We start from the raw sequence: 24,501 nt of genomic DNA, 5'->3' as shown, positions 1-24,501 counted from the left end.
TAGTCCACTAATTCCTAAGCCCGTAACCCACAGTATTTGTATTTGATATATGATGATGTGGTTTGGTTTGTACAGTGTTACATCATATGCATCATCCAGCTAGAAGAAATACACACACACACACACACACACACACACACACACACACACACACACACACACACACACACACACACAGTTTTCCAACAGTTGTTGTACACTGCCATCTAGTGGTTTCCTGTATGGATCAACCACTGTGACTCTAACGTCACATCGCTTGTCCCACATGTTACACTTCAGTAATGTCCTAGTTCGTGGGGTGTTACACTGTAATTATCATAATGACAACAACAATACTTACAAATAGTACATTTAAAAAATGTAGCTCATGGGATGCTGCATACAGTTAGTAACTCTCTTCCTTTTTTGAACCACACCAGCAGATCCTTTGCTGGAAGCGTTCAAGGTGAAGTTAGTCGAGGCTCGTTCCTGTTACACCCACACTAATTACTCCACGGGCTGAGTCCCTGTGGAAGCGCAGTGAGGTCAGACACCATCGCACGCTCTCTGGCAGGAACTCACAGCTTTGATGTTGAATTTGTGCTCGGCTGCATGGTTGGTGTGGATCTGCCCAGTGATCTTTACACCTACTAGTCTCCCATGCACAATTCATTGGTAGTGCTGTGTGTGTGTGTGAATGAATAATTATCTGCAGGAGCTATGAACTACAGTAGATTAAGCAGATATTTGACACTGTATGAGTACATTTGTTGAAACACTTTCATCAGCCCTTGTTCAATCTATTCTAACTCAAGTGCTGCAGCTTTTATTTTTATTTTGCCACAGCCCATCTATCTATTCCTTCACCTCCGCACAGAAGCAAGGCTCATGTGTTTCCTTTAATCCATTTGTTCCCTGGCAGAGACGATGATCCTGACTTCTAATCCGACACACTGTCCAATGCTTCTGTGACACTGCTTGGCCTGTTTGTCAGGTCATATGGGTACAAATAATGAAATTCATTTAATAATACCTACTCGACCTGCTTCGGAGTTCCTCCACTGGAGAAACCCTTCAGGTCTGATTACTGCAGGTTGTAGTACAGTCCTGTTATCTGCTCCCACCTCATGTCTCTAACCCCAGCAATCCTAGTGGGGTCCCTATTGTTCTGTAAGTGAATGTAGGCCAGCCTGTCTGGGATTTCCTTTCCGTCCTTATTTATAGTGTCTCTCTTTTGGTTCTGTTTGTTTGGATTGTTACGATCATCTTTCCTGGTGGCCAGAAATGATTTGCTGATGACTATTATAGACCTTTACGCATTACTACACAGAATCATACAATACAGTATGTTCTATGCACAAATTCCTTCAACTGATTATTTGTTGGCGTTGGGGGCATTAGGACGCGCTGTGGTCACTGGACGGCCCTGTTCCCCATGAGCTGTTTGCCTTCTGCTTGTTTTGGACATGTTTTAGAGCACTGTGGTAATCTCTCAGAGATTTTAAGTCAGCAATGCTGAATCAGATTATCAGATGGTAGACGCTGCATTGGGACAGAGCGGGAGGATTATTTGTCCTAGTAACCTGAGAACTCTGGTCAGTTCAGATGCTCCCAAAGGAGAAGGAGGGAACGATGGTCAACATTCGATAGTGTATTGTATGTCTGAAATGCTTGAGCTCCACAACTCAACTTGATTTAGGACACACAGATAAACCATGTTTACCACAAAGACTAATGCGCCCGCATTGCACGGTTCACTCAGTTACAGTACTGATGCACTTATGCATCTATGATTATTGTTCATCGTACAGTATGTGTCTCCAGACTGAGCACCCATGAAACATTACTGCGACTGTCCTAGAATCAACGGGAACTGATTATGAATACTAAAAAAACCCATATAACCATTATACTTCTGTTTGTTTTCACATGCATCTAAGACTGTGTGCCAATCATATCCGCTATGCACAAATATATATTTTCATTTAAAGTAATTTCTGTTGATCTCACTTCTCCTATCATACAAACCCAGTGAGAACTAGTGGCACGTGTCTACAAGCAGAACCGTGTAAAGCAGCTTTGGACAGATGCAGTGAGCTACCGCGGGCAGTGAATGAAAAAAGCAAACAAACAGTGTGAATGGACATGACCCAGCAGATTATGAATGGCATCTACCTGCACATGTCCAGCACACATACACGCACATGCTGCCAGATATGGCCAGATGGTGTAATCCTTCGCTTTGCCCGTGTTTCATATTTTCCCCTCCTGTGCGGATTACGCCGTCGTCCAATCAGATTGGAGCTCCGTCTTTGGCGGTGGTTGGAGATGAGTGACAGGCGGCGGGTGGGTGATTTTGGCAGACATGCAGGACGCAGACTGTACTGTGTGTTGTCCAACAAACCGCTGAGGCTGCCGTTTGCAGACTGACGTGGGACGGGATGGAGCTAAGTCAGGTATGCTGAAATATGAAATCCGCAGTAGGAGCTGGGAAATATTTTATATGACCTGGATTTTGATAATGTGTTTCTACTGGGTGGCCTCATAGAGAACTGGGACGTTATTATAATGCCTAAAATATTTTGTGTGACAATAAAACTCTTTTTGACTTTTTTAATGGTCAATTGTAGACTGAAGTTAGTGTATTAGGATGAGAAGTTTGAACGGCCCGCATTTAATTAAGGTTAGTGAATACACCACGAGCCCGTTAGCCTCTAACGGTCAAGGAAAACTAACTAGATACGTCACATAGCCTGACAGCAAAAAATATAAGTGGTGACAGCTCTTGGAATTATTAAATGTTTTGGGTAACAAGATTGAGCCTTGCACGTTTATTATATTGTGCCGCTTTTGTCCTTTTTTTGCAGTAAGTAGCGTTGGTTTGCCACGTTAGCAACTTAGCTAAGGTTAAGTGACTAGATAATGCTAATGCAGACTTTTTACACAATTTACTAATTAACTATTTATAGATAGTATGCATATTTGTGTATATGTATCTGTGTGTAGATGTATACAAAAATACATCTTTAAGGGAATGATGACTTCACATTGTAATTTTAACAATTCAACCATTTGTGTATCGGTAAGGACTTGCGCCTTGATTGCCTGACAGAGGTTAGAGGCTAATTCTAAGATTCCAACCAGTACAACCAGTGACTGATCGCTGTCTGTCCCTGTGTCCTTGCAGGTCACTGCTTTCTGTGTATGGTGGACGTGGTGCCCGTGAAGAACGAGGATGGCCTGGTGATCATGTTCATACTGAACTTTGAGGTCATGACAGAGGAAACACTTCGAGATCGTAAACAGGAGCTCAACCATCGCCTGCCCACCTGGCTGGTCACCGGTAGCTACGCACGGCTCTGTGTTTATGGAACGTTACTGTGCATGCTAGAAGTGGGAATACGGGGGAATAATATGCATTATTTGCAGATTCCATGTTATTTTGCAGGGAGGCCAGGTGATTTAATAAGTGATTTACATCAGATCAGGGTTGAAAAAATGTGCACATACATTTCCAGAGGAATAACTTCAGTGTCTCATATTCAAACTCTGGGCTTAAACCCAAATCTAATCAGTAATACTGCCCAAGCTTTTGGTAGATTGGTTTTGAAGCTGTATTCGCTTAGAATATTGTTTTTCTCCAGCTTCCTATACACCACCTCTGTATTTCCTGTCTGTCATGCCTTTCTTTTACCTTTGAATCCCTGCTCTTATTGTATCACAGCCTCATATTATTGTCCCTGTGGTCACCTCCTCCCTCCCACCAGGGCGTCCGCGAGGATTCAAGCTGCGTCTTCCTCTGCTGCGGTCCCTGTCCAACAGTAAAGTGTCTTTGGACGACGCAGAGGCGGGTCACATCCCCACTGCCACAGTCCTACCGCCACGCCCTGAGCAACACAGCCCTGAGGCATTGGGCTTGGGGGAGTTCCTACCCCTTCCCCCCATACCACCCAACCACCAAGAGCAAATCAGTGGAAACAGGTACTGTACGCCAATATGTTGGAACACCACTTGTACCCTCTTAAATGATTTACCACTGCTATAAAGGCCTATTGACTTGAGCACTGGCCAACGTAATGGAATTACACCATCTCCTGTGTCTAGATTAGCTCTGCAGCGTTGGCCAGAAAACCGCCAGGAGGACCAGCGCACCCTACTGGGCTCTGAGCTGCCTTCACCTCCTCCTCCTCCCCCACCGCCGCCTCTTCCACACGGAGCTCGCCTCGTCGGACCCCTCACCCAGTCATCGCCCTGTGTGGCGCCCACCCACCGGCTCAGTCTTAACCCCGACGCCTCGGGCTCCAACTGCTCTTTGTCCCACAGCCGCTCGCGGGAGAGCTTCCACAGCATGCGGCGCGCCTCTTCTGTAGATGAGATCGAGGCCATGAGGCCCGATTGGGACCGAAAAAACCGGAGAGCAAGTATCCGACCGAGCAGCAGCAGCACTGGTGAGGAAGAGTTGAGAAGACATGGGACCTAATTTACCATCCCACTTAATATTTATCCTTATAACTGATTGCTTGTTTGCAGGTGCTGTGAACAGTAAGTCCAACATACTGAACTCCACATCAGACTCCGACCTCATGCGATACCGCACCATTTCCAAAATTCCTCAGATCACCCTCAACTTTGTGGATTTCAAACCTGATCCACTCATAGCTCTGCCCAGTGGCGAGATGGACATCATAGCGCCCTGCAAACTCATTGACCGGACACACAACGTCACAGAGAAGGTCACACAGGTAGGACACTCTGCTTTGTGTTGTTTGTGGGTCGTGAGGTGCATTAGATCGAATGCTGAGAACTGGTTAATTCAAATGTCCACACATGTGCACTGTACAGTGTTTATCTGTGTGTTTGCTTTGTGAATTCCTGCCATTCAAAGATTAAAGCTCCTCCAAGCTACTTTCATTGTTGGAACCTCACACGTCTCCTCTGACAGTAATGCTTGTAGAACCAGCTCAGGTGAAAGAGAATGAGATTGAGTTCTGATGAATTGATGATGATTGATAGTGGAGTGGTGGCATTCCAATTATCCAGTAATTGATTTAGGCAATAACAGAGAAAGGACGTGTAGGACATGCTGCGCAGCTCTCTCCACTGACAGCATCGTTTCTGCAGATTCATCACCTCTCACCCTAACTGCTCCCAAAAAGCTCCTGCTTCTTCATTGATATTTAGAATTTGTGTCATACGTAGTCAACACCGGGGAAAAAGAACACTCCCTTTATGTTACAGTATAAAAGAAACTGGAGAGCCAGGTGTTTTAAATGACAAAAATGATATGTCAGCAATGATCCTTAAAACAACCACAGTTACAGAAACTGTTTTTTACTAAGTCATTGGCGTAGTCCTTTCACTGAGCAGTCAGAGAAGAGGCTCCCTATGGGGCATCTGGAGAGTGAGTGTGCTTTGACTTCATAATTTTACCAAGTAGCAGACGCACTGAGCAAAGTGTGAGATGAAACTTGATAGAAAAAACTTTTCCTGCGAACGTCAGTATTGTCGGGGGGACCTTAATTTAGGAATTGGGTACAACAAAGCTACATTTTCTTGTCTACTTGCGCAGAAAAATTGTGTCTGGGTTTTTTTTTTGAGAGGAAGACGTCTTCCAGAGAAGCAGGTTAATTAGGATGTTCCACAGAGGGTTTTAGTGCTGAGCAAGCAGCGAGTGATGAGACAAGCCCATATAACATGAAGACAGCTCATATTCCTATAGTATTAGAGGTGAATGATACTCATTTGTTCTTCCTTGGGTTACTTTCCAGTTACATGCATGAATTTAACAGTCATTTCTCAGATTGACAGCCGATCTGGCAGCTCATTAATGTGACCCTTTTAAAAGGATTAGGATTCTCAGAATATGATTACAGTGAGAAATGGTTACAGCTGCCGTCTCACTAAGGCAGTAACAGACTGCTAGTCATAAATAGTCTTTTAATGTTGTAATTGAAACATATGGTCCTGGGATATTTTTCCAAAGGTCAGATTTTTAATTGCCTGTCTTTTGTGTTATGCATGTGTGTTGTTGCATCCTTTTGATTAGTCGTCTATTGAGGTTGTCACTATTCTGTTCTGTTTTTTTTAGTAGGCCACAGCAAAGCACTCAGAATTAATTTTCTTTGTACTTAAACTCTAACATAGAGATCAGCCGAGTCCTTTAATCCCGAGTTGACAGTGTGGTGTTTGTGTCTCTGCTTTGTGTTTGGAAACTCGTGCTGTAAGAACAGAGCGATAAGCATAGTGGAGTTAGCGCTACGCTAAGCTCTCTGGTGTGACTGCAGCCTCCGTGGACTTGCCAGACAGAATATGAATGAACTTTTCTGTCATGATGCCTGAACCTCCTCTGTCCGTGTGGGACAGAGCAGAAAAGCAGTTACAACTGCAGGTGAGGTGCAGCTGATAATGTCAGAACGTAATCCTCGGTGGCTGTGTGTCTACAGTCTATGTGGATGCATGTGGTTTGAGTCATACTGTAGCTGTGTTATGTGTCACTAGCTTAATGTCCAAGTGACATACAGGAGGCTGGAAGAAGTGGCCATGTTTAGTGATCGTGAGAGCAGCTGCATTTTTAGCTCTGGCCTGAAGATGGCAGCTCCTGATCAAGCTAGGGAGCAAACCCTCAGAGGGGCCAGGAGATGAGGTTGAGGCAACATAGGTGAATAATTCAAGTGTTCCATAAAACATCTGACATCCTCAGCAACAGCAAATGGAGGTTTTTTCTCTTTTTAAAATAACTTTAGGCACCGTCCCTTTTTTCTTTTGCACATATTGGTGGTAACGCTGCTACGTTTGCTGACACATAAACACTGCGCGGCGCATTGTGTGTGTGAATGCAGACAGTCCAAGGCTGATAATTTGCATGTACCTGGTTGAAAGCTGGTGACTGTGTGGGAGGAGAAGGACGCATTAGGGGCTGTGAGCTGTAGAACTGTACAGTGGAGACAGCCGAGGCCACGCTTCACTGCACGCACATACACACTTCTGACGTCAGGGGCAACGATCAGCTATGGGTTAACATATATATATTCCACAGTCACAGTCTAATATAATATTCTTGACATGCACCCAGCTCCATTTATGGCCTAGTTACAGACATGTTTACACGCTTACGCATACACACACAGAAGGGGGCAAAGCCCCCCCACACACACACACACTTCTCCACTCAAGCAGTCTGTCACATCCTACTCCACATTAAGATCCAATGGAGCAATGGATGGCACACACCGCGCCCAGCAGCACAGTGGTAGGACTCTGCTTAAAATATAACAGTGATGTCTGATGCATAGGTACAGTAGAATCTGTTCTCTTGAATGCTCAATTCAGAGCGCTGATATTATTTGTGTTGTTATTTACATTTATCTTTGAGGCAGTTCCTGTAGTTTTCTTGATTTGAGCATTGTTTTAGGTTGGAAATGACACTTTTGTTTTAGTTTTCTATCCTTCTCAATTTAACTTGCAGTAGGTCTAAGGTCTGGAAATGCAAATAACACCGACCGAGATATTGAGTAAAGGTATTCAGATATTTAGGTAATTCATGATCATGTGCTTAGATGTAAGAGAGCATAATAGTACCTGTTTGCGTGCGAGTGGTTGTTTTCTTGTGGATTTAAAGGATTACAGTGTTGTTCACGCTACTGACACAGATCCTTATGGAAGATTTGAACTATTTCATGGGAATGCACATTGTTAGTCCAACACACGTCATTACAACTGTGTTGTAGAAAATACAGCAGTCTTACCGCACTTTAATCATGCACTGGGGAATACAGTGGTAAACCCACAGTAACAGTATATCTATCACAGTTAAAAATGTCTTTGCTTTATGACACCACTTTATTTATGTTTGGTAATGACTGCAGCCCTTGGTCCTCCATTAATGGAGCTGCCTACTTGTCAGAGGCCTATGAATATACATGAGCTCCTTAAATAGACGATCACGCAAATGATTCACAAAGCAGCATTTTCAGCAGTGCCACATATTCAGAGACCTGATGTGATTGCTTTGGTGAGAGGATCACCTTTGGCAGTGTTGCACAGCAATGCTCCATCCATTAAGCAGGAAAAGAAGGAGTGGACATGGGGGTTCTGTGGTTAACAGAGGGTTAATTCATCCACCCAGAGGAGAGGATGTCAAACATATTCTCTTGTATTTGTGTCTGCTTCTGGACTTTTCTGCCTTTGTCTTCAGTGTGTCACTTTGCTTATTATGGACACTACTAAAAGAACCAAAAACCAAATGTATGTATTCTATTCTACCTGTTTTCTAATCATGTACTTATAGTGAACAACCACAACCAGAAGATATTTTATTTATGCCTTGAATCATCATATCCATTTGGATGCATCTGAAATAGTCTTTTGCCTCCAAACTGCCCTATGGCCTAATGATCCCATAACCTTTGACCTTGAGGACTAGTTTCCTACACATATGACAGAATGCATACAGTAGATGTGTACTGTATTTGCTGCAGTGCTGGTCGGTGGCTCAGGCAGTGAGATGGGCTGCAGTAGAGTCTGGGAGCATGTGATGCATTCACCCTGCAGGGCTGTAATTCAGCTCAGTGCCTCAACACCTCAAACTGATTGAGTCCTTCCTCTGTGTGAGTTCACTGGGCCACAACGGGAAGCATGCTGTCGATGTCTGAAAGTAACTTGTCACTGCAAAGATTCACTCAGGTGGTCACATCATGCACAGGAGAGAAACTGCATGTGCATTTCCACAGAAACAACCTGAATTAATCTTCCTTTATTGTTTACAGACAAATTGGGTCATTTAACATTACCCAGCGTCACATTTTGACACCCTGGATGCTGCGGGATCCATTTTTTTGCATGCTTTGCTTGTTAACAATCTGTCACACAAAAAGCCAAATCTATATAACTTGTATGAGGGTGTAATAGTAAATTATATCCAAACTAGTTTTTATTGACTGATTGTGATGCATATTTTTAAAGAACAGGGAGACTGAAGGTTAATGTATAATGATATGCTAACAATAACAAAGTAGACACAAATATGAACATAGATAAGTATTTAAGGCACACATAATTTTGAATGTCTGACTATGTTGCTGGAGAGATAATCACTCATGCTCCAGACCCATGTACAGTACTCATGAAGGAAAGATATGAAAAATGTAGAAGATACATCAGTTGTGTTTATCAGAGGTAATTCCATTTTTATTACTGCTGTTTTCTGTGGACATAAACTAAATCTTTAGTTGTTGTTTGATTGCAAATCGTAGGGGGCTCTGCTCTCTGTAATTCCCTGTAATGTTGCACCTGCGTCAGTCAGCTGCTGCTTTATAAAATATAACATTTATTAGATTTATTAAAATTATGTTTAACTTTTGGGAATGTTGCCAAATTCTGTAATAACTTAAACTTTACCCATCTGAAATTCTGTAATTACTCCATGAATCTTAATATCAACTATGCGATGTCACAGGTGACTTTGAACGTGTCATCCCCCAGACAACCTACACATGACCAATCTATTGTCCCTTGTGGTGCTAAGGACCATTCTGATAACATTAAGGAGACATTGATTTTGCTATTTGGAACGCTCTATATCACCTTAGTTGGAACATTTTGGTCTGTCTGGAAAACATGACACATATAAGGTCAATCACCATTGATCGAGGTGCAGAGGAAGTAATCTGAGGTAATCCTAACGACCAGACTGCAGTTTCAGTTTAGATAAGGATATAGTCACTAGATTAGAATTTGAAAACATATTAATTTATTTCATAAAATTAATCTATATTAATATATATTTAATTTTATGAAATAAATTAATATATTTTCAAATTCTAATCTAATGACTACAGTATATCCTATCTAATGACTATATCCCTATCTGTTATCCTTATCATTTTTCATCAATAAATCAAGCTTTGTGGTTTTACTCAGCCCTGCAATGGCAGCGTGTCCAGGGTTCATTATCAGGCTAATCATTTGGTGGTTCCAACTGGCAAGAAGTGTCCTCAGTCCGTTTGACTGGTCCTGAAGTGAGAAACAACGCGGCATAGGGAGAAGAAGAGAGGATGGAGAGTTGAGAGAATTAAAGTAATGCAAACAAGGAACTAAAGCCTACAGAAGGTGGGAGGAAACTAGACAACACGGTCAAATAGAAAGACACATAAACAACCCAAACAGGCAGAATGAGTCTCTGCCTGTGTTTTTGTCACTTTCTGCCATGTCTTACACACTTCTCGTGCCTCTGCCCAACTCTCCCTCGTCTTTGCGCCTCTTCTTTTTTTCTTTGACCATCCTTTCCATTCTGTCCCTCAGCATATAATTATTCTTTTCTTTGTTCTCTCGCCTGCTTTCCCTCCTTTCCTTTCATCCCCCTCTGCTCTCTGTCTGTATGACCCATTTCCTTGGCCCTGGCCCCATTAATCACACCGTTGTGGGCTTGGCCTTCCTGCCTCACTGCCTGGCTGCCCTTTCTCATCATAGCAGGTAATTGAATCAGAGAGGGCTCAAGGTACGGGGAATAATCAGCCATTGATTGGTGTATCATTTACCCTACTTACACATGACCTGGTTGCTTTTTTGACTCGGCCGCCATGCTTGGTCATGGTGTGGGTACATGTCTGATGGTTATAGTCTGTGTTTGCCAGAGCAAACATCTGTCTCGGAATTAGGACTGTGTTATAGCTTTGGTTTGGCAAAAAAGATACATGTGTCTTGTGTGTAGACTTAATAATTGTGAAAATATTTCTGTTCGTCCTTTGACAGATCACATGAGCCCTCTCCTGTTTGTCACACCGTGTTTTTAAAAAAGCCTAGCTGAGGGATCTGAATGTAGCTTTAGCAGTTGACTTTACGCTGCTTGAGATCCACCAAGTTGTTTGCTTCACTTATTGAGCTTCACTCTAGCCCGAAATTAATTATACAATTAATATCAGGGTAGTAAAGGAGGTGAAGGACCTACTGATGTCCGGTACAAGAGACTGTAGGGTTGTAGGATGGAGCATGTGAATGGGCTTGCCCTACGTACAGTACGAGGCAGGGTAATGAACTAGAAAATGCACCTAGCCCTCCTTTACATGCACAGAACCTGTCATTTGCTGTAGCAGTGAGACAAACATACCACCTGGTAATTAGGAAGCTAATTACAGCTAATTATCAGTATAAAGGGTAGTAAAGTGATTGATGACCTGTCATCCCTATATGTAAAGTCATGCAGGGATTCATTTATTCAGAATATCATAGTGGTGACCTTCTCTTCACCTCCATGTTGGTGCGTCACACAGGTGTGCAATAACTTAGAGCAGACAATAAAGTGTACAGACCTAGGACATGGTCAGTGGACTCAGGAACATGAGGCACCGAGCCAGTCAGGGGCTGGAATAGGTTAAGAACAGAGCTAATGTTGGGGCTTCTGCAGCTGTTCACACCAGGACATTAGATGTGAATGTTACAGATGACTTGGCTGATATTGTTAACAAAAGGACATAATGGAGCTCTAAGACACCTTTAAACTATCCATCCATCCATTTTCCAAGCCGCTTATTCCCATATGCAGGGTCACAGGGGTGCTGGAGCCTAACCCAGCTGGCTACGGGCGAGAGACGGGTCGCCAGTCCATCGCATCTGTCACGTCCATCTCCTTTTACATACCCACAAACTCAAACTAAAATAATTACCCACTGTACAGCAGCATCAAGGCAGGAGATCCTCTGGAGACTACAGTGCCTCAAGAGATTAAGTCCGTGTCGGCTCCTTAGCAGCTGCCAAAGGATGTACATGTAAGCAGAAGCTGCAATTTAAACCTAGCCATTATCCAAGAACCATGGTCCAGATCTGATCCAGCACAAATACAGTGTTAATACCAGCAGAGCAGAACTGAAGGTAGACATGCTGCACAGCTGCAGCCAGGTACAAACCTTTAGCCATTTGCAGGGAACAGTCATATCTGAACATGTCTGTTCTGAACTGTGTGTTTTTGGAGAGATCCAAGGGAAAAGAATTTTAAAGGCCCAGTTTGTATTTGTACTGCAGAACTTATTGGCTTTGCACAGAAAAAAACTGAGTTTGAAAATCACATAATTTCCTTAGGAGTCATAACAGATCAAAGGCAGCTTTCACATTTACTTGGGCATATGTGCACGTAAGCACGTGGGCATGTCTCCCCAGTGTCTGCCCATTGGCTTGTGAGTCGACCATCTGCATGTGCAGCTTGTAGGGAACAAAGATTTCTGGTTCATCCTCGTGTTAACAAATTACTTCATCTAGACGCACACGTGCACATATGTCAGATTATTAAACTTCTACTCCTGTAGGCAAATGTGCACGGAAACACGCACGCACACACACACACACACACACACACACACACACACACACACACACACACACACACACACACACACACACACACACACACACACACACACAAATATCAGGCCTCCCTAGTCTGACACGGAAGTGAGGAATGGCCCCTTTTGTTTTATTCAGGTTAGCTTCTTTCCTAGGAAACTGCTTAGCACTCCACTTCACTGACTGGGAAACAGACCAGTGCGTGCAGGAGTATCTGCTGGGTGGGTTGGCTCATCTCAGGGACTAAGGTGCAACATGGTACCTCCATCTGAAGAGTTCCCTGAGCATCTCTGTGTACTTCCATGTCGCTGAAAATGGGGTGTGGTGACCTTAGCATCGTTAGCATGTTACAGTACTGTAGATCTGACTCACTGAAGAACATCATGTGAATTGCGATTCTCGTGGACCCACCTGCTGAGACTGACTCTACGTTGTCCTAAAGCCATTTTCATCGTGTTTCCAGACACACAACGCGTGTTACATAATAATGACCTGTAGGTGGCGATCAGCTCATTTTACACTATGTGTAGCCACTAGGACGCAAACGCAAGAACAAATGGATGCATCAATCATAATAATGTAGTCCTTTTAAATAATAAATTATTAGTTTATCACAATAATACAGTAAAGATAAAGTTAATGTTTACTGCACCGCACACAGTGTATAATAGCCTAATGTGATGCACTGTGCTGCAGTCACAGGCTGCTGCTGTAGCTGCTTTAAACTAAGATGTGGAGGCTCCACACTTACTGTGGAAACTGTCCTGTCCATTCTGGGCATGTTCAGACTTTGTTCTTTAAACAGGTTTCACTGCACTTTAGTGCCGTCACCCTAATTCAAGTCAGGATGGTTCAAAGCAAGATGGAGAAAATTGGGTTTATAGGGATTCATGAAGAATTTAAACAGAGGCTTAGCTAGAATTTGTGTTTGGAATGGACTGAGGCCGAGCAGATGAGCAGACATGGCTGCAGTGAACAGGAAAAAGGCCTGTGGGCTCCAGTTCACCTAGAGGACATGTCTTCGGGTGTGATTCCGGCACGCTCACGCTGCCCTGCTGTTTGCCAAAAGGATTTTATGATCACTGCAACTGCTAAGTCACCTCCACTTTAAAAATGCCTTGTACCGAAGCCAAAGTTCCCAAGCCAAGAAAATTATGTTTGTAGCCAAAGTTTACACTATTTCATTTTCCCTTCTCGTCAAATGTTTTGTGTAACACACACTTAAACCAACCATAGTCCATTAAACAGGCTGCAGCGCCTACCTCAACACTACACACCATTGGTTTGCTCCTGTGTTTTCATTCGTGGCCTGTTTGTTACATTTTGCTGATGCTGTTGATCTGTCTGTCGCCCTGTTTTGTTCTTCATGTCTTTTCTTCGGTTTCTTGGTGAATTCTCAGTCACAGTATGTTTATGTGTATGTATGTGTCTAGATATCTATCTTTCTTTCTGTCAGATTAGCTACAAATAGGACATTTTGTTATTCAAGTGAGTAATGTACAGTATGGTGCTCATCACAAAATGATACTGAATGAATTTACTGATAATGGTGAAGTGCATCGGTGGTGCGGTGGGTAGCACTGTCGCCTCACAGCAAGAAGGGTTCGATTCCCGGAGGCGGACCTGGTGCCTTTCTGTGTGGAGTTTGCACGTTCTCCCCGTGTTTGCGTGGGTTCTCTCCGGGTTCTCCGGCTTCCTCCCACGGTCCAAAGACGTGCATTAGGTTGATTGGCTTCTCTCCATTGCCCGTAGGTGTGAGTGTGTGTGTGAATGGTTGTGTGTCTATGTGTTGCCCTGCGATGGACTGGCGACCTGTCCAGGGTGTACCCTGCCTCTCGCCCGTAGCCAGCTGGGATAGGCTCCAGCACCCCCGTGACCCCGCACTAGGGAGTAAGCGGTTAAGAAAATGGATGGATGGATGGTGAAGTGCATTATTCTAGGTAGAAGCAACTCTGACCAACAGCTTCCGCAGCAGATGCTAGAGGCGTTGTGGTGTTGTGGCCACGTACTGTACAGTCACAGTGAGGAAGTCAAGGTTTTTTGCTTCTTAGCCGTTTCTCCTGCAGCGTGTGGACGTGTGGAACATTCAGACATAATCTTGAGTCCTGGGACTTTTGCTTGCGGCAGATACAGTGTGTGTGTGTGTGTGTGTGTGTGTGTGTGTGTGTGTGTGTGTGTGTGTGTGTGTCAGTGTCAACATCTCTGTTGGTGATCTGTCACAATTATATAACGTCAAACATGGACGGGATTGAGAAGAACTTGTCACATTACAACAAATTGTGTCTGTAGTATGTGAACTTGTTGGAGCTACTGTACAGTAAAGGTGTCTCCATTATGTCCAACAGCTGCCCTTCTGGACCCTTATTAGTACCATCTACACAAGACACCCAGAAATAATGGACCACTTCTCAGCTCGACAAGTATTTATGTTTCCTGAGAACATCAGGATGTGTGTGTGTGTGTGTGTGTGTGTGTGTGTGTGTGTGTGTGTGTGTGTGTGTGTGTGTGTGTGTGTGTGTGTGTGTGTGTAATCCACTGGGAAGTCTTGCCTCAACTGTCACAGCTGTGGTTTTGAAGTTGTCAGTCCCTGCTGGTGTCTTGATCTACCTTCTTCCAATACTGTATCTCCATGTCTGCGGTGAATGGAATTAAAGCATCTTGTGCTTTATATTGTTTATGCTCTGACTGTTTGAGCTTGTCTTTAGTTCACAGTGTTAATAGCGGTTAACAAGGTTTCTTCTTCTTAATTAAAACCTCAGTTCAGTTTTGTGGGAGATCCTCACCTTTTGAAATATTACACAAGATCTAAAGGTTTGCAGATGTTTGAAATGGGAAATACCCTTGTGTTCAACTTGACTTCCTCATTGACCCGACAGTCAAAGTCATTTTATAATTACAGCATAAAAGCCAAACCAGAACTTGCTGAACGCATACTTATGGAGCTCACAGTGATTTCCAGAAATAGTTCTTGCTGCGTATGCAAGTTTCCAGTGTATTAATGACAAACAGGGACAGTTTAAAGAAGATTGGGCATGTTTAATCCCCAGTAGTTTTAGCTATGAGAACTGACTCTAAGTACAAACTTGGCTCTAAGCGTGTTTTTAGGCAGAAGTTTGAAAAGACCGTAGGAGCAATGAATATTTCCAATTAAGGAACTGTTCCCTGTTCTCTTGCCATAAAGACAGCATTATTATGCCCTAAGGCAGATGGTAAAATGTCAGGGGTATACTGTGCATCTAAGTCCCCGAGGACAGCTACAGCGACACGCTTGGCATGCATAGCCATCTACATGAGCCACTCCAGGCTCATCAGGTTTATCACACGGCACACGAAGAGCATGATGAGGATCCCAGACTGGAGAACGGGGAGACGTTCCTGACAACGGACGAGCAAAGTGACGAGCGTGTCACGGTCATCAGCACTTTTGGCCGCTTGGAAGCACTTCAACATCACATCTGACTTCCCCTACTGTATGTGGGCTGAGTACATCTGGCTTGAGTTAGCACATTTTAATAACCCTTTGTTTTGCAATGTCTATGAAATGTCTGAGTACTCACCAAGCAGCTTAAACAGCCAGTGACAGGTCAGCTCTTTATTGGTCGTATACCCAGACAGAGCAGAAGCTGATGGATTCACACATGCACAGTATAAGTGTGTTACTGACACAGAGAAGGACGTAGGAGCCTAATAAAGTTACAGTAATGATGGGATAATGGACACTGTTTTCAGAGTTTATGTGAGGTTGTGTTGATTAGAGCCTTAAAAGGTTACTTTAATGTGGTTCACAGGATAAAAATGATGGATAGTGTAAACGGAAACATGACAGTGACACTGAAAGTGCTTTGTTCCACTAGATTGGCTCTGAAGAGCAACATTTTAGCGCGTGTGGTATTTCACGAATACCACCAATTCACAGCTTTAAAGAGCAAATCCATCACGGCCCCTGGCCGCTCTGTGAGACTCTCTATTCTGTGTGTCCCTCTTCCTTTGGTTCTCCTGCTTCCTCTGTTTGGCGGTCTTCTCAAAAGGTCATCCCCGCCCGGCGCGGCACGCAAAGTGGACTGTCATACCCCATCTGTCACTGCGTCTGTGCTTGTCCACCTATGGTGGAGCATTTAGTGTGAATATCATGAATGGACATGTCCTCTGTGATTATGTTTACTAGGAGCAATCATATGAAATCACATATATCTATTAAACCCTGGATCTCTCTGATCTGGTTCCACATCTTTCCTACCAAATAACATTTCAAAGCACATTTCAGCAAAATTTTCATTAATCAAACAACAGTTCTAAAGGGGATACTTGATAATGGGAAAGTGTGTGTGTTTGTTATTTTTACACAAAGGTACACACAAGTACTAATGAATAATTTGAGTCATGAGTCATTAATGAGACATATTTCACTACATAGTTGTTAGGGCAGTAGCCAGTAGCAAGAATTTGTGGAGGTTATCTGAGGCTGTGAGGTGAGGTCATACGGGGACTTTTACATTCAACTGGAAATTCTTTCCTTCAGTAATTGTCTGTTTTACAAATGGCTGAGGTGGATCACTGATTCTAGTCTTTCTCTCATACTCACAGATGGGATGACATCAGGTGTTTTTATTGGTGTGTTAAACGCAGGACATACGTTGGCGTTTCGAACTGAATGTACGGTATGTCTCTTTAATGAACGATCCACCAGCCATAGTGCGACTACTTGCGTTATAGTATGTTGTTTCCCCCTTTGCTGTCAAACACTCCATACTGTACCTGTGGAGGACTGACTCCACCCATCTGGCTCCAGATGTTTGATTGGCATGATATCTGGGGATCTGGAGGCCAAGTCACGGTTTCACACTTGTTGTGCTTATCAAACCATTCCCTTCAGCGCAGCCATCAGGAGCCGTAAGCTGTACATCAAAGGTTGAATATGTTACAACCATACTCATGTACAGTGGGCGTCCTCCATCCAACCAGGAGGTTCCAGTGCAATGTAGCCCAGTTCTGAGCATGTTCCATTTTTGTTACTTTTAGCAGTGAACAGTAGTATCGCGCGCTAGCAGGGACACTAGCTAGTGTTAGACTAGTGTTTTTCAACTAATCAGTCGTCATAATGTGCATTTCAGAGAATAATCCAAATTGCTGACATTGCTGACATTCTAAGGCTTCACAGTAAAACACTAGCTTGCGTTGTGTTGAACGTGGCTGCTGTGATGACAGATGTCGGCGCGTCCACTTGTTGATGGCTGCAGATTGCTCTTCCCATCACTATTCTGCTCCTAAATATCATCTGCGGTGGCATTTCTTTGGAAGGGTTGTGTGTCATTTAGCCCCTGACAGACAGTCACGCTGACCTTTATGTGCTGGATAACAAACGTGTAACACATAGTTTGGCTTTTAACATAATGTACACACAAGCTTGGAGTGGAGGATGCTCCAGAGACAGAGCGCCGCTCTCCAGTCGTACAGTAGGATCGGTGGTTCGAGTCTCGTGCCAAAATGTCAAAGCACTGACTCCCCAGTTGCTGCGTGTCCTGTCATTGTGTGACTGTGTGTGTGTGGGTTCAGTTTGTTCTGAACTCGACTGTGTATAGGTTCCTTCAGATGAGCATCTGATGTAGACAGGTTCACTTGCATCCCTTGGTTGTTTGCGGGTAAGTTTCTGATACTGTAGATTACTGTACACTGATCACTGAAGTCCAGTCATTGATTTCCTGACTATCAAATCTCTCCTCCTTCTACATAGCCTTCCCTCACATCTGTTTGCTGTTAAATATACCATATGCCTAGTATTGGTAGATGATTTTTACTCTAATACCATCCCATCACTTTAGGTTTAAATTTTAGGCTTGAAACCTTTAGAGCTGATGTATTTAGTCTTTACTGTTCTTTTAGCTCATGTCTTACCTACGTTGACCCTGAGTTGTGGAGAGTAAAAATTACTTTCATCCATTTAGATCTTAATTAGTTTCTGTTTATCTATTTATGTCTTCTCATGTGAGCTGTCTGTCATCCCACTGTAGCTTTGCACAAAGGCACCTCAGCATTACCAGAAGGGAGAGCTTGACTCATGCGCACCCATCCACCCTTTGTCTTTTGTCATGGTCATCATTAATAAAGGAGGAGGGATTGTAGGGGTCATCCATATCCTGTCCTTATGAAACCTTTGTAACATTGCTCTTCCTGTACACACATCTAAGCTACTGTACAGTAAACAACTGTTTAACCTACAGTGTCTGTTCCTTTCTTAAATGACTGTATTGTCCAAAGGCCAGTAAGTGATGGAGCAAAGCTGAGTTAGCTGATCAGACGCTAAACAAAGTGTGTAAACCTGCTGTAGGTGCTTTTGCAAAAGCAGCAGATAAGCTTAAGCCACAGTATATACAGTTACAGTACAAGGACACGTAACCTCAACATTTATAGCGCTGACGTCACAATGTCATGTACCACTCTGAGCATTATGAGCACCTGGCCCACACCTACTGTAGGGGCCTGCATAGACACAATCAAGCCACAGGAGCTCACACACACACATGCTCAGTCGCCTCCATACTTGCGTACACACATGAACATTCAGGCACGATGGAAACAGGAAGAAGGGGTGTCACGTTCCCAAGATGCACGAGCCACGGTTCAGTGCTCCACTCTGTTACCTGGGGCTGCTGCCTACCTCAGCAATACACAAGCATTAAGTGGGACACCAGACTCAGAAGTAATGGTGTCATTTGTTTTTGGAGATCATTGAGTGAGGGAGGGGAAGGAAATTATCATGGCCGGCCACCTGCTGTATGCGTTTCTGCACGACGAAAGCCGAGTACATTCCTAAACCACTTTGCCCAAAGCTGCCACAGTCTCAGTCTGTTTACTTTTTGTTCTTATTGCTCATTTATCAGCGTTACACATTCTGTTCATTTGCTATGAGCTCACATATGTCACCCCAGCTGAAGTGCTCATCTCGGCCTGTGCCAGTTTGAGTGTTGTCTCAAGTTGTCTCGTCTGTTCGCTTGCAGTGAGATGACTGTGGAGTGCGTACTTGAGCTCCTAATGCCCAGAACCAACCCAGCAGCTCAGTCTTAGAATAAACATTTTGCTCTCTGCCTAGAGGGTAGTGGAAAGCTTTTTTCCATAGCAGAGGTTAGCCTGGTTTAGAACCAGCATGCAGTGTGGGGGTGCTGGGAGGTCTCCCACAGCACACAGGCCCCTGTCACTACCTGCCTTTCTGATGCTGATAGATGAAAATCTAATTAAAAAAGCCATCTAAAAACCCATTACAATATCTGTCTCTAGGTCTTCATCTCTCATTCATAAAATCTAATTTAGGATAGTGCAAAGTTATTTAAGGACAAGATTCTACTTTAATCAATACAAGTTGCGCCTTCTGACACCATAAAGAAGATGGTGCCATAAAACTGTGATGACACCCCGGAGTTAATTCTCACTGTAGTCATTCTCCTTGCACAGTCAATTAGGCACGGGAGTCTTTACTCCTGCGTGTTTAACCTCACAAGGTCTTTTCAAGACATGTGTTTGAAAATCCCAATATTGACATTACTGGAAAACTGCTGTGTGGGTCACACAGCGTATCGCATGTGGACCAGGTGTTGTCTACCTGTCCAGCACACACACTACAGACACAATTTGTTGTAATGTGACAAGTTCTTCTCAATCCCGTCCATGTTTGACGTTATATAATTGTGACAGATCACCAACAGAGATGTTGACACTGACACACACACACACACACACACACACACACACACACACACACACACACACACACACACACACACACACACACACACACACACACACACACTTGTCATTCTCTTGTTGACATGTTGCTGTATCACCGTACATCACACTGTGATGGCACACAGACACAGGCAGTGACTGCTACACACATACACACCTGTCTGGTGACTGTCAGGGCAGCAGCATTGTCCCATTTGTCATGATCCCCTTTGCATTCTCCGCCCAGTGGGACACTGACATGCCAGCAAGGCAGTAACTGACGTGTCCATTGTGTTTGTGTAAATCAACCCCCTTGGCTAATAAAGTATGGCTGCCTGGCCCATTGTGTATGAGAATGGTAACACCTGCTTGGAGGGAAGATGCAGGCTACTAGCATCACATCGTAGCGTCCTGGATTCTGTAGGAGTGGCCTGGGCTCTTTGGCCTGAGATAACACTGCAAAGCCATTTATGAACACAGTGACTGCTGTTTGGTTCAGTCCTGAACCAGCACGGGTCACCTGATCCTACATCATCCTATTATAATCCTATCAGGGTGCTACAGCGGTTAGTATGGTTACGTCATAAAGTCACTGAGGGAAGGAAGGGGCCACGTTCGGTACTCCCAATCCCATCTCCCCAGAATTATCATCACACTCTTAATCTACAGTATTATGGTGCCTTTCTATTTCAGCTGTCCACAACAGCTACTGTGAAGCACATTTAAATGATCAGTCTAGTCTTTTTGTCTCTCTGTACTGCACAGCCTGCTCTGAGAGACACTGAAGCCCAACCCCGATAGTCTGGAGTTGTTTACTGAGCTATACACCTATGTGCTATGGATCTATGTGCATTAGATCTATGTGAAGGAGAACACTCACTATCTCACTATCATTCCTCACAATGGGGCAGAGAAGGGTTCACTCTGGACAGGTCTCCAGTCCGTCACAGACCTACACTTTTGCATGTCTTTGGAATGTGGGAGGAAAGCGGAGTAAACTCGTACGCACACAAGAACATGCAAACTAAACACAGAAAGGCAGCGCAGCAACCCTGGAATTGCACATTCATTTTCAGACCTTTTGGTGTGATGCAAGAGTGAGAACCACTGCACTACTGTGCTGCCCTTAAACACAACAAATATACTATTTAAAGTTATAGTTTAGAATACACCTCAAATTCACTAAAGGCACTGTGGTGAGACTTTTCATGTGCATTTTACTTGATGTGGTTTCAGCGAGTTATTTTGTTCTGTCCCCTTGAAAATAAAGACGTGCAGCTTGTGTGAGGTTCATATTAGTATGAAATTGGATGTGTAATTACCTGGGTTTTCACTTGTTCTGATAAAACTAATATCCTAAAACATAATTGCTTGTTGCAGCAGCACCCTGAGCTTCTGTTGCAGTTTTTTTTTTTGTTGCGTAATAAAGTGCTTTGGTGAATGCATCCTAATAAAAGTGGGCACAGTGGAATTATCACTGTTGCATTTATTAGCATTTGTGCAGAGGACCACGCAGCTTGTTTCAGGTCATTACACACAGACAGAGGACATATCTAGTGTCTCATTTACGACAGCAAACATCATACAGTACAATTCAAATTCTCTCTTAATGCAATGTGACTGTACAGCACACACTAAAAATCAGAGTCTCCTTGAAGATCGGCATGACAGTTCTTGTTTAAAGGACATCACCTACAACTTCTCTTGCTCATTTGAAGGTTGACTCAACCGTCGCCCATGCGGCTCAGAACGCGCAGCCTCAGCCCATGCACTTCATTCTAATTCTGTCATGATAGCGTTATGATAGCTAATGAGTCTGCTCTCTGTCTCCGCCCTGTGGAAGAGTGATGTCCGCAAGGCATCTGAGCATATAATGGAAATGGAGAGCAGGGAGCCACCGCCGTCTGTGTGATTAAAGGTGGATTTATTCTGCTGCGCAACCTGTGTGGGAACAAAAGTGCCGCCGTCACCCTGGAGTTTGTGGAGCGGAAGCAGGAGAGGTGGAGAGAGGACAGGGTGTAATATAAATGATTAATTATGCGTGTGAGCCAATTAGGACAGAATAGGGGAGAAACGTAGGAAGCCAGTTCCTTCAAATGTGAGCCACCAACCAAATGTGACAGATTTATATGCATCCAATTCTGCCCACTGTTGATTTTGCAGTTTGTGCCAAACTTCTATCTTGTGAACACACATTGATGAACAAACACCGTTTGTGGTTTCCAGTTTCCTCTCACAGACTCTAAACTGTTTCTGTTTCCACTGATGCTTCTCATCTTCAGCCAGTGATGTGTATCTGTTAAGCATCTTGCTGTCATCACTGTTGAATGACTCCTGCCTGAAGTAAGCGCAGTCCTGCTAGAATCATGGGTTCACCACTTTGCACTGGCCTCTGCCTGAAGCTTGCTGTCAAAAATAAATATGAAATAAATAATACATCCAAGTCTATAGTTGAATGTTTTAATAACAGTGTGAGAAGTGAGCTACATTTAATCATCTTAATATGGCTTAGTTATATATAGTTTACAGAATGCGGAGAGAATCTCTCAAATGGTGAGGAGCCCAAAGCCTCAGCGCTGCGTCAGACGGTGCTGTAAGCAGCATTTAGTTTCTATAGGCACGAAGCCTCGCAGGGCAGCCGGGTCAAACATCACGTTTTCCACTCCAAGGGATCCAAGGTCGAGGTCGCCCCTTCATTCCTGTGACTTCTCACTTGTACAAAGGCAGAAAGGGTGAACTCTGTCTCATTCATCACAGCTGCCTCCTGTTTTGGCATATAGGTCTGCATTGCTGCTGTGTTTATTATTTATGAAGCTTCCCAGATGAAAGAGACATAGAGATCCTTTCAGATTAGAAGAGAGATGAGCTGACAGGCGTGATGGATCAGCAGGAGGATTTGGGTTTGAACACATAAACAACAGAGGTATAGACAGAGATGAATTTGATGACAGATGTGCAGCATGCGTACATGAACCTACTGACTTTGCTTGTTTGTTCTGATTTTCACTGTATCTCACTATTTGTTGGGTTAGTACAGCAAATCTGTACTCATGATGTATAGTGTGTTGGAGGCAGAATAGAGAGGAAGCTAGTACAGCTTGTTCATGATGTTAGTGCCAGCAAGGTGAGCAGGGTCTGAAAACGCTGGACCCGGTTGCATCAGCGTTTGTCTTGGTGAGCTCTGAGCAGCAGCTCTGTGGTTCCTGTTCATGCAGTGCCAGCAGTGTGTCGTGTAGCTCTCCGCAGATAATTACTGGGACTTGTCAGCGTGCTTCTCACACACGCTGTTCTGCCTGAAACAATGTTGGTTATTTAATGAGACCCATGACGCACTCTATTCTCAGTATGATTAATGGGTTGTTGAGTGTGCCCTATGCACCGTGCCACTTGTTGGTTGGTTTAAAGAAGGATGCACGCTGGAGTGATTCACACATATGAACCGAATACGTACAAATAAACACACACCTTCTTCCATGTAAACTGGGTCAGTAGAAGCTGGCGTCATTTGTTCTGAATCATAACCTACTTCGCAGAAATAGGTTCCCAACAAATCCACATGGAGCACAGCTACTACTTAAGATGATTGACTTGTGTTGTAAGCCAGCAGTTATCAAGATTCATCTGCTCTCGTTCTCTGTCGTATATGCTTTGACCATTTCTGACGTCGTTTTTAGAAAATACAATTGCAATTCACACATTTTTACAATTTCCCCTCACTGCATTCATTTAAGAGCAATTCAAATGAAGTTGTCGTAAAAAAGAGCCTCCAGGGTGAAGTTTACTTTGCACAGCTGAATAGGTGGAAATGATAAAATCATCATCGAGTACTGCTTTAAATCCTCTTTTCATAGAGGGTCGGCTCCAGTGCAGCGCAGCGTCAGGAACCCGTCGTCATGTCAGAGCCACGTCTCCAGCTGCTGACGTGAGGCTTGAACATGAGGAGATAATAGCTGACTTCTCTAACGCTGGGTGAAGCCAGTCAGCGTAGTGACAGTAGGCGCTGTTCATATTTATCCACTTTCAGTTAGGCGGCTTGACCTGTAGTAATGACTTCGTTAGATTCAGATTAGAGCGCTGGCATTCAAATCGCTGACACATCAGGTTCTTATTCAAAAACCTGAGCAGATGTAGAAGCCGCACAGGTGAAAATGGAGGAGCAGCCAAACTGAGGCAAATAAACTGAGTGACACAGAGACCCAAAAAAGCTGCTCCCGTCCTGGTTGAGGGGTAAGACACACCCCCCAGTCACTAATCCAGTGGTATGTTCAGTAATGAGAAGCGAACAGAAGGGGATGAGCGATTGAAGAAAGTGCCGGAGAGAGAGGTTGAGTGTTTGTAAGTGGGTGAGCGGATGGACGGAGGGAGGGATAGAGTTCATTACATCGGAATTAGTACCGACATAGACACAGATTCAGAGAGAGCGGACGGCGGCAGGCCAGCAGACAGCAGAGGCTTTTACATGGGAACACAAGT

The 24,501-nt window shown here is 43.9% G+C and overlaps 1 protein-coding gene across 3 annotated transcripts in view; it reads left to right on the top strand.

Moving 5' to 3' along the window:
* kcnh2b (potassium voltage-gated channel, subfamily H (eag-related), member 2b) overlaps positions 1 to 24,501 on the top strand; it is a 98,128-nt gene that overhangs the window by 35,446 nt on the left and 38,181 nt on the right. For 2 of the 3 annotated variants that reach the window (XM_029149581.3, XM_029149580.3), the window contains exons 3-6: positions 3,167 to 3,322; positions 3,747 to 3,960; positions 4,084 to 4,427; positions 4,510 to 4,721. In XM_029149581.3, the coding sequence (XP_029005414.1) occupies positions 3,167 to 3,322; positions 3,747 to 3,960; positions 4,084 to 4,427; positions 4,510 to 4,721 (926 nt within the window). Of the gene's footprint in view, positions 1 to 2,282; positions 2,436 to 3,166; positions 3,323 to 3,746; positions 3,961 to 4,083; positions 4,428 to 4,509; positions 4,722 to 24,501 lie in introns of those variants that run through there. The other variant, XM_029149582.3, reaches the window with a different exon arrangement.

Source organism: Betta splendens, chromosome 4 (genome assembly GCF_900634795.4).
Source record: "Betta splendens chromosome 4, fBetSpl5.4, whole genome shotgun sequence".
Lineage (NCBI taxonomy): Eukaryota > Metazoa > Chordata > Actinopteri > Anabantiformes > Osphronemidae > Betta > Betta splendens.
Note: the sequence above shows the minus strand (reverse complement) of the source record. Positions and strands in the feature narration are given on the sequence as shown.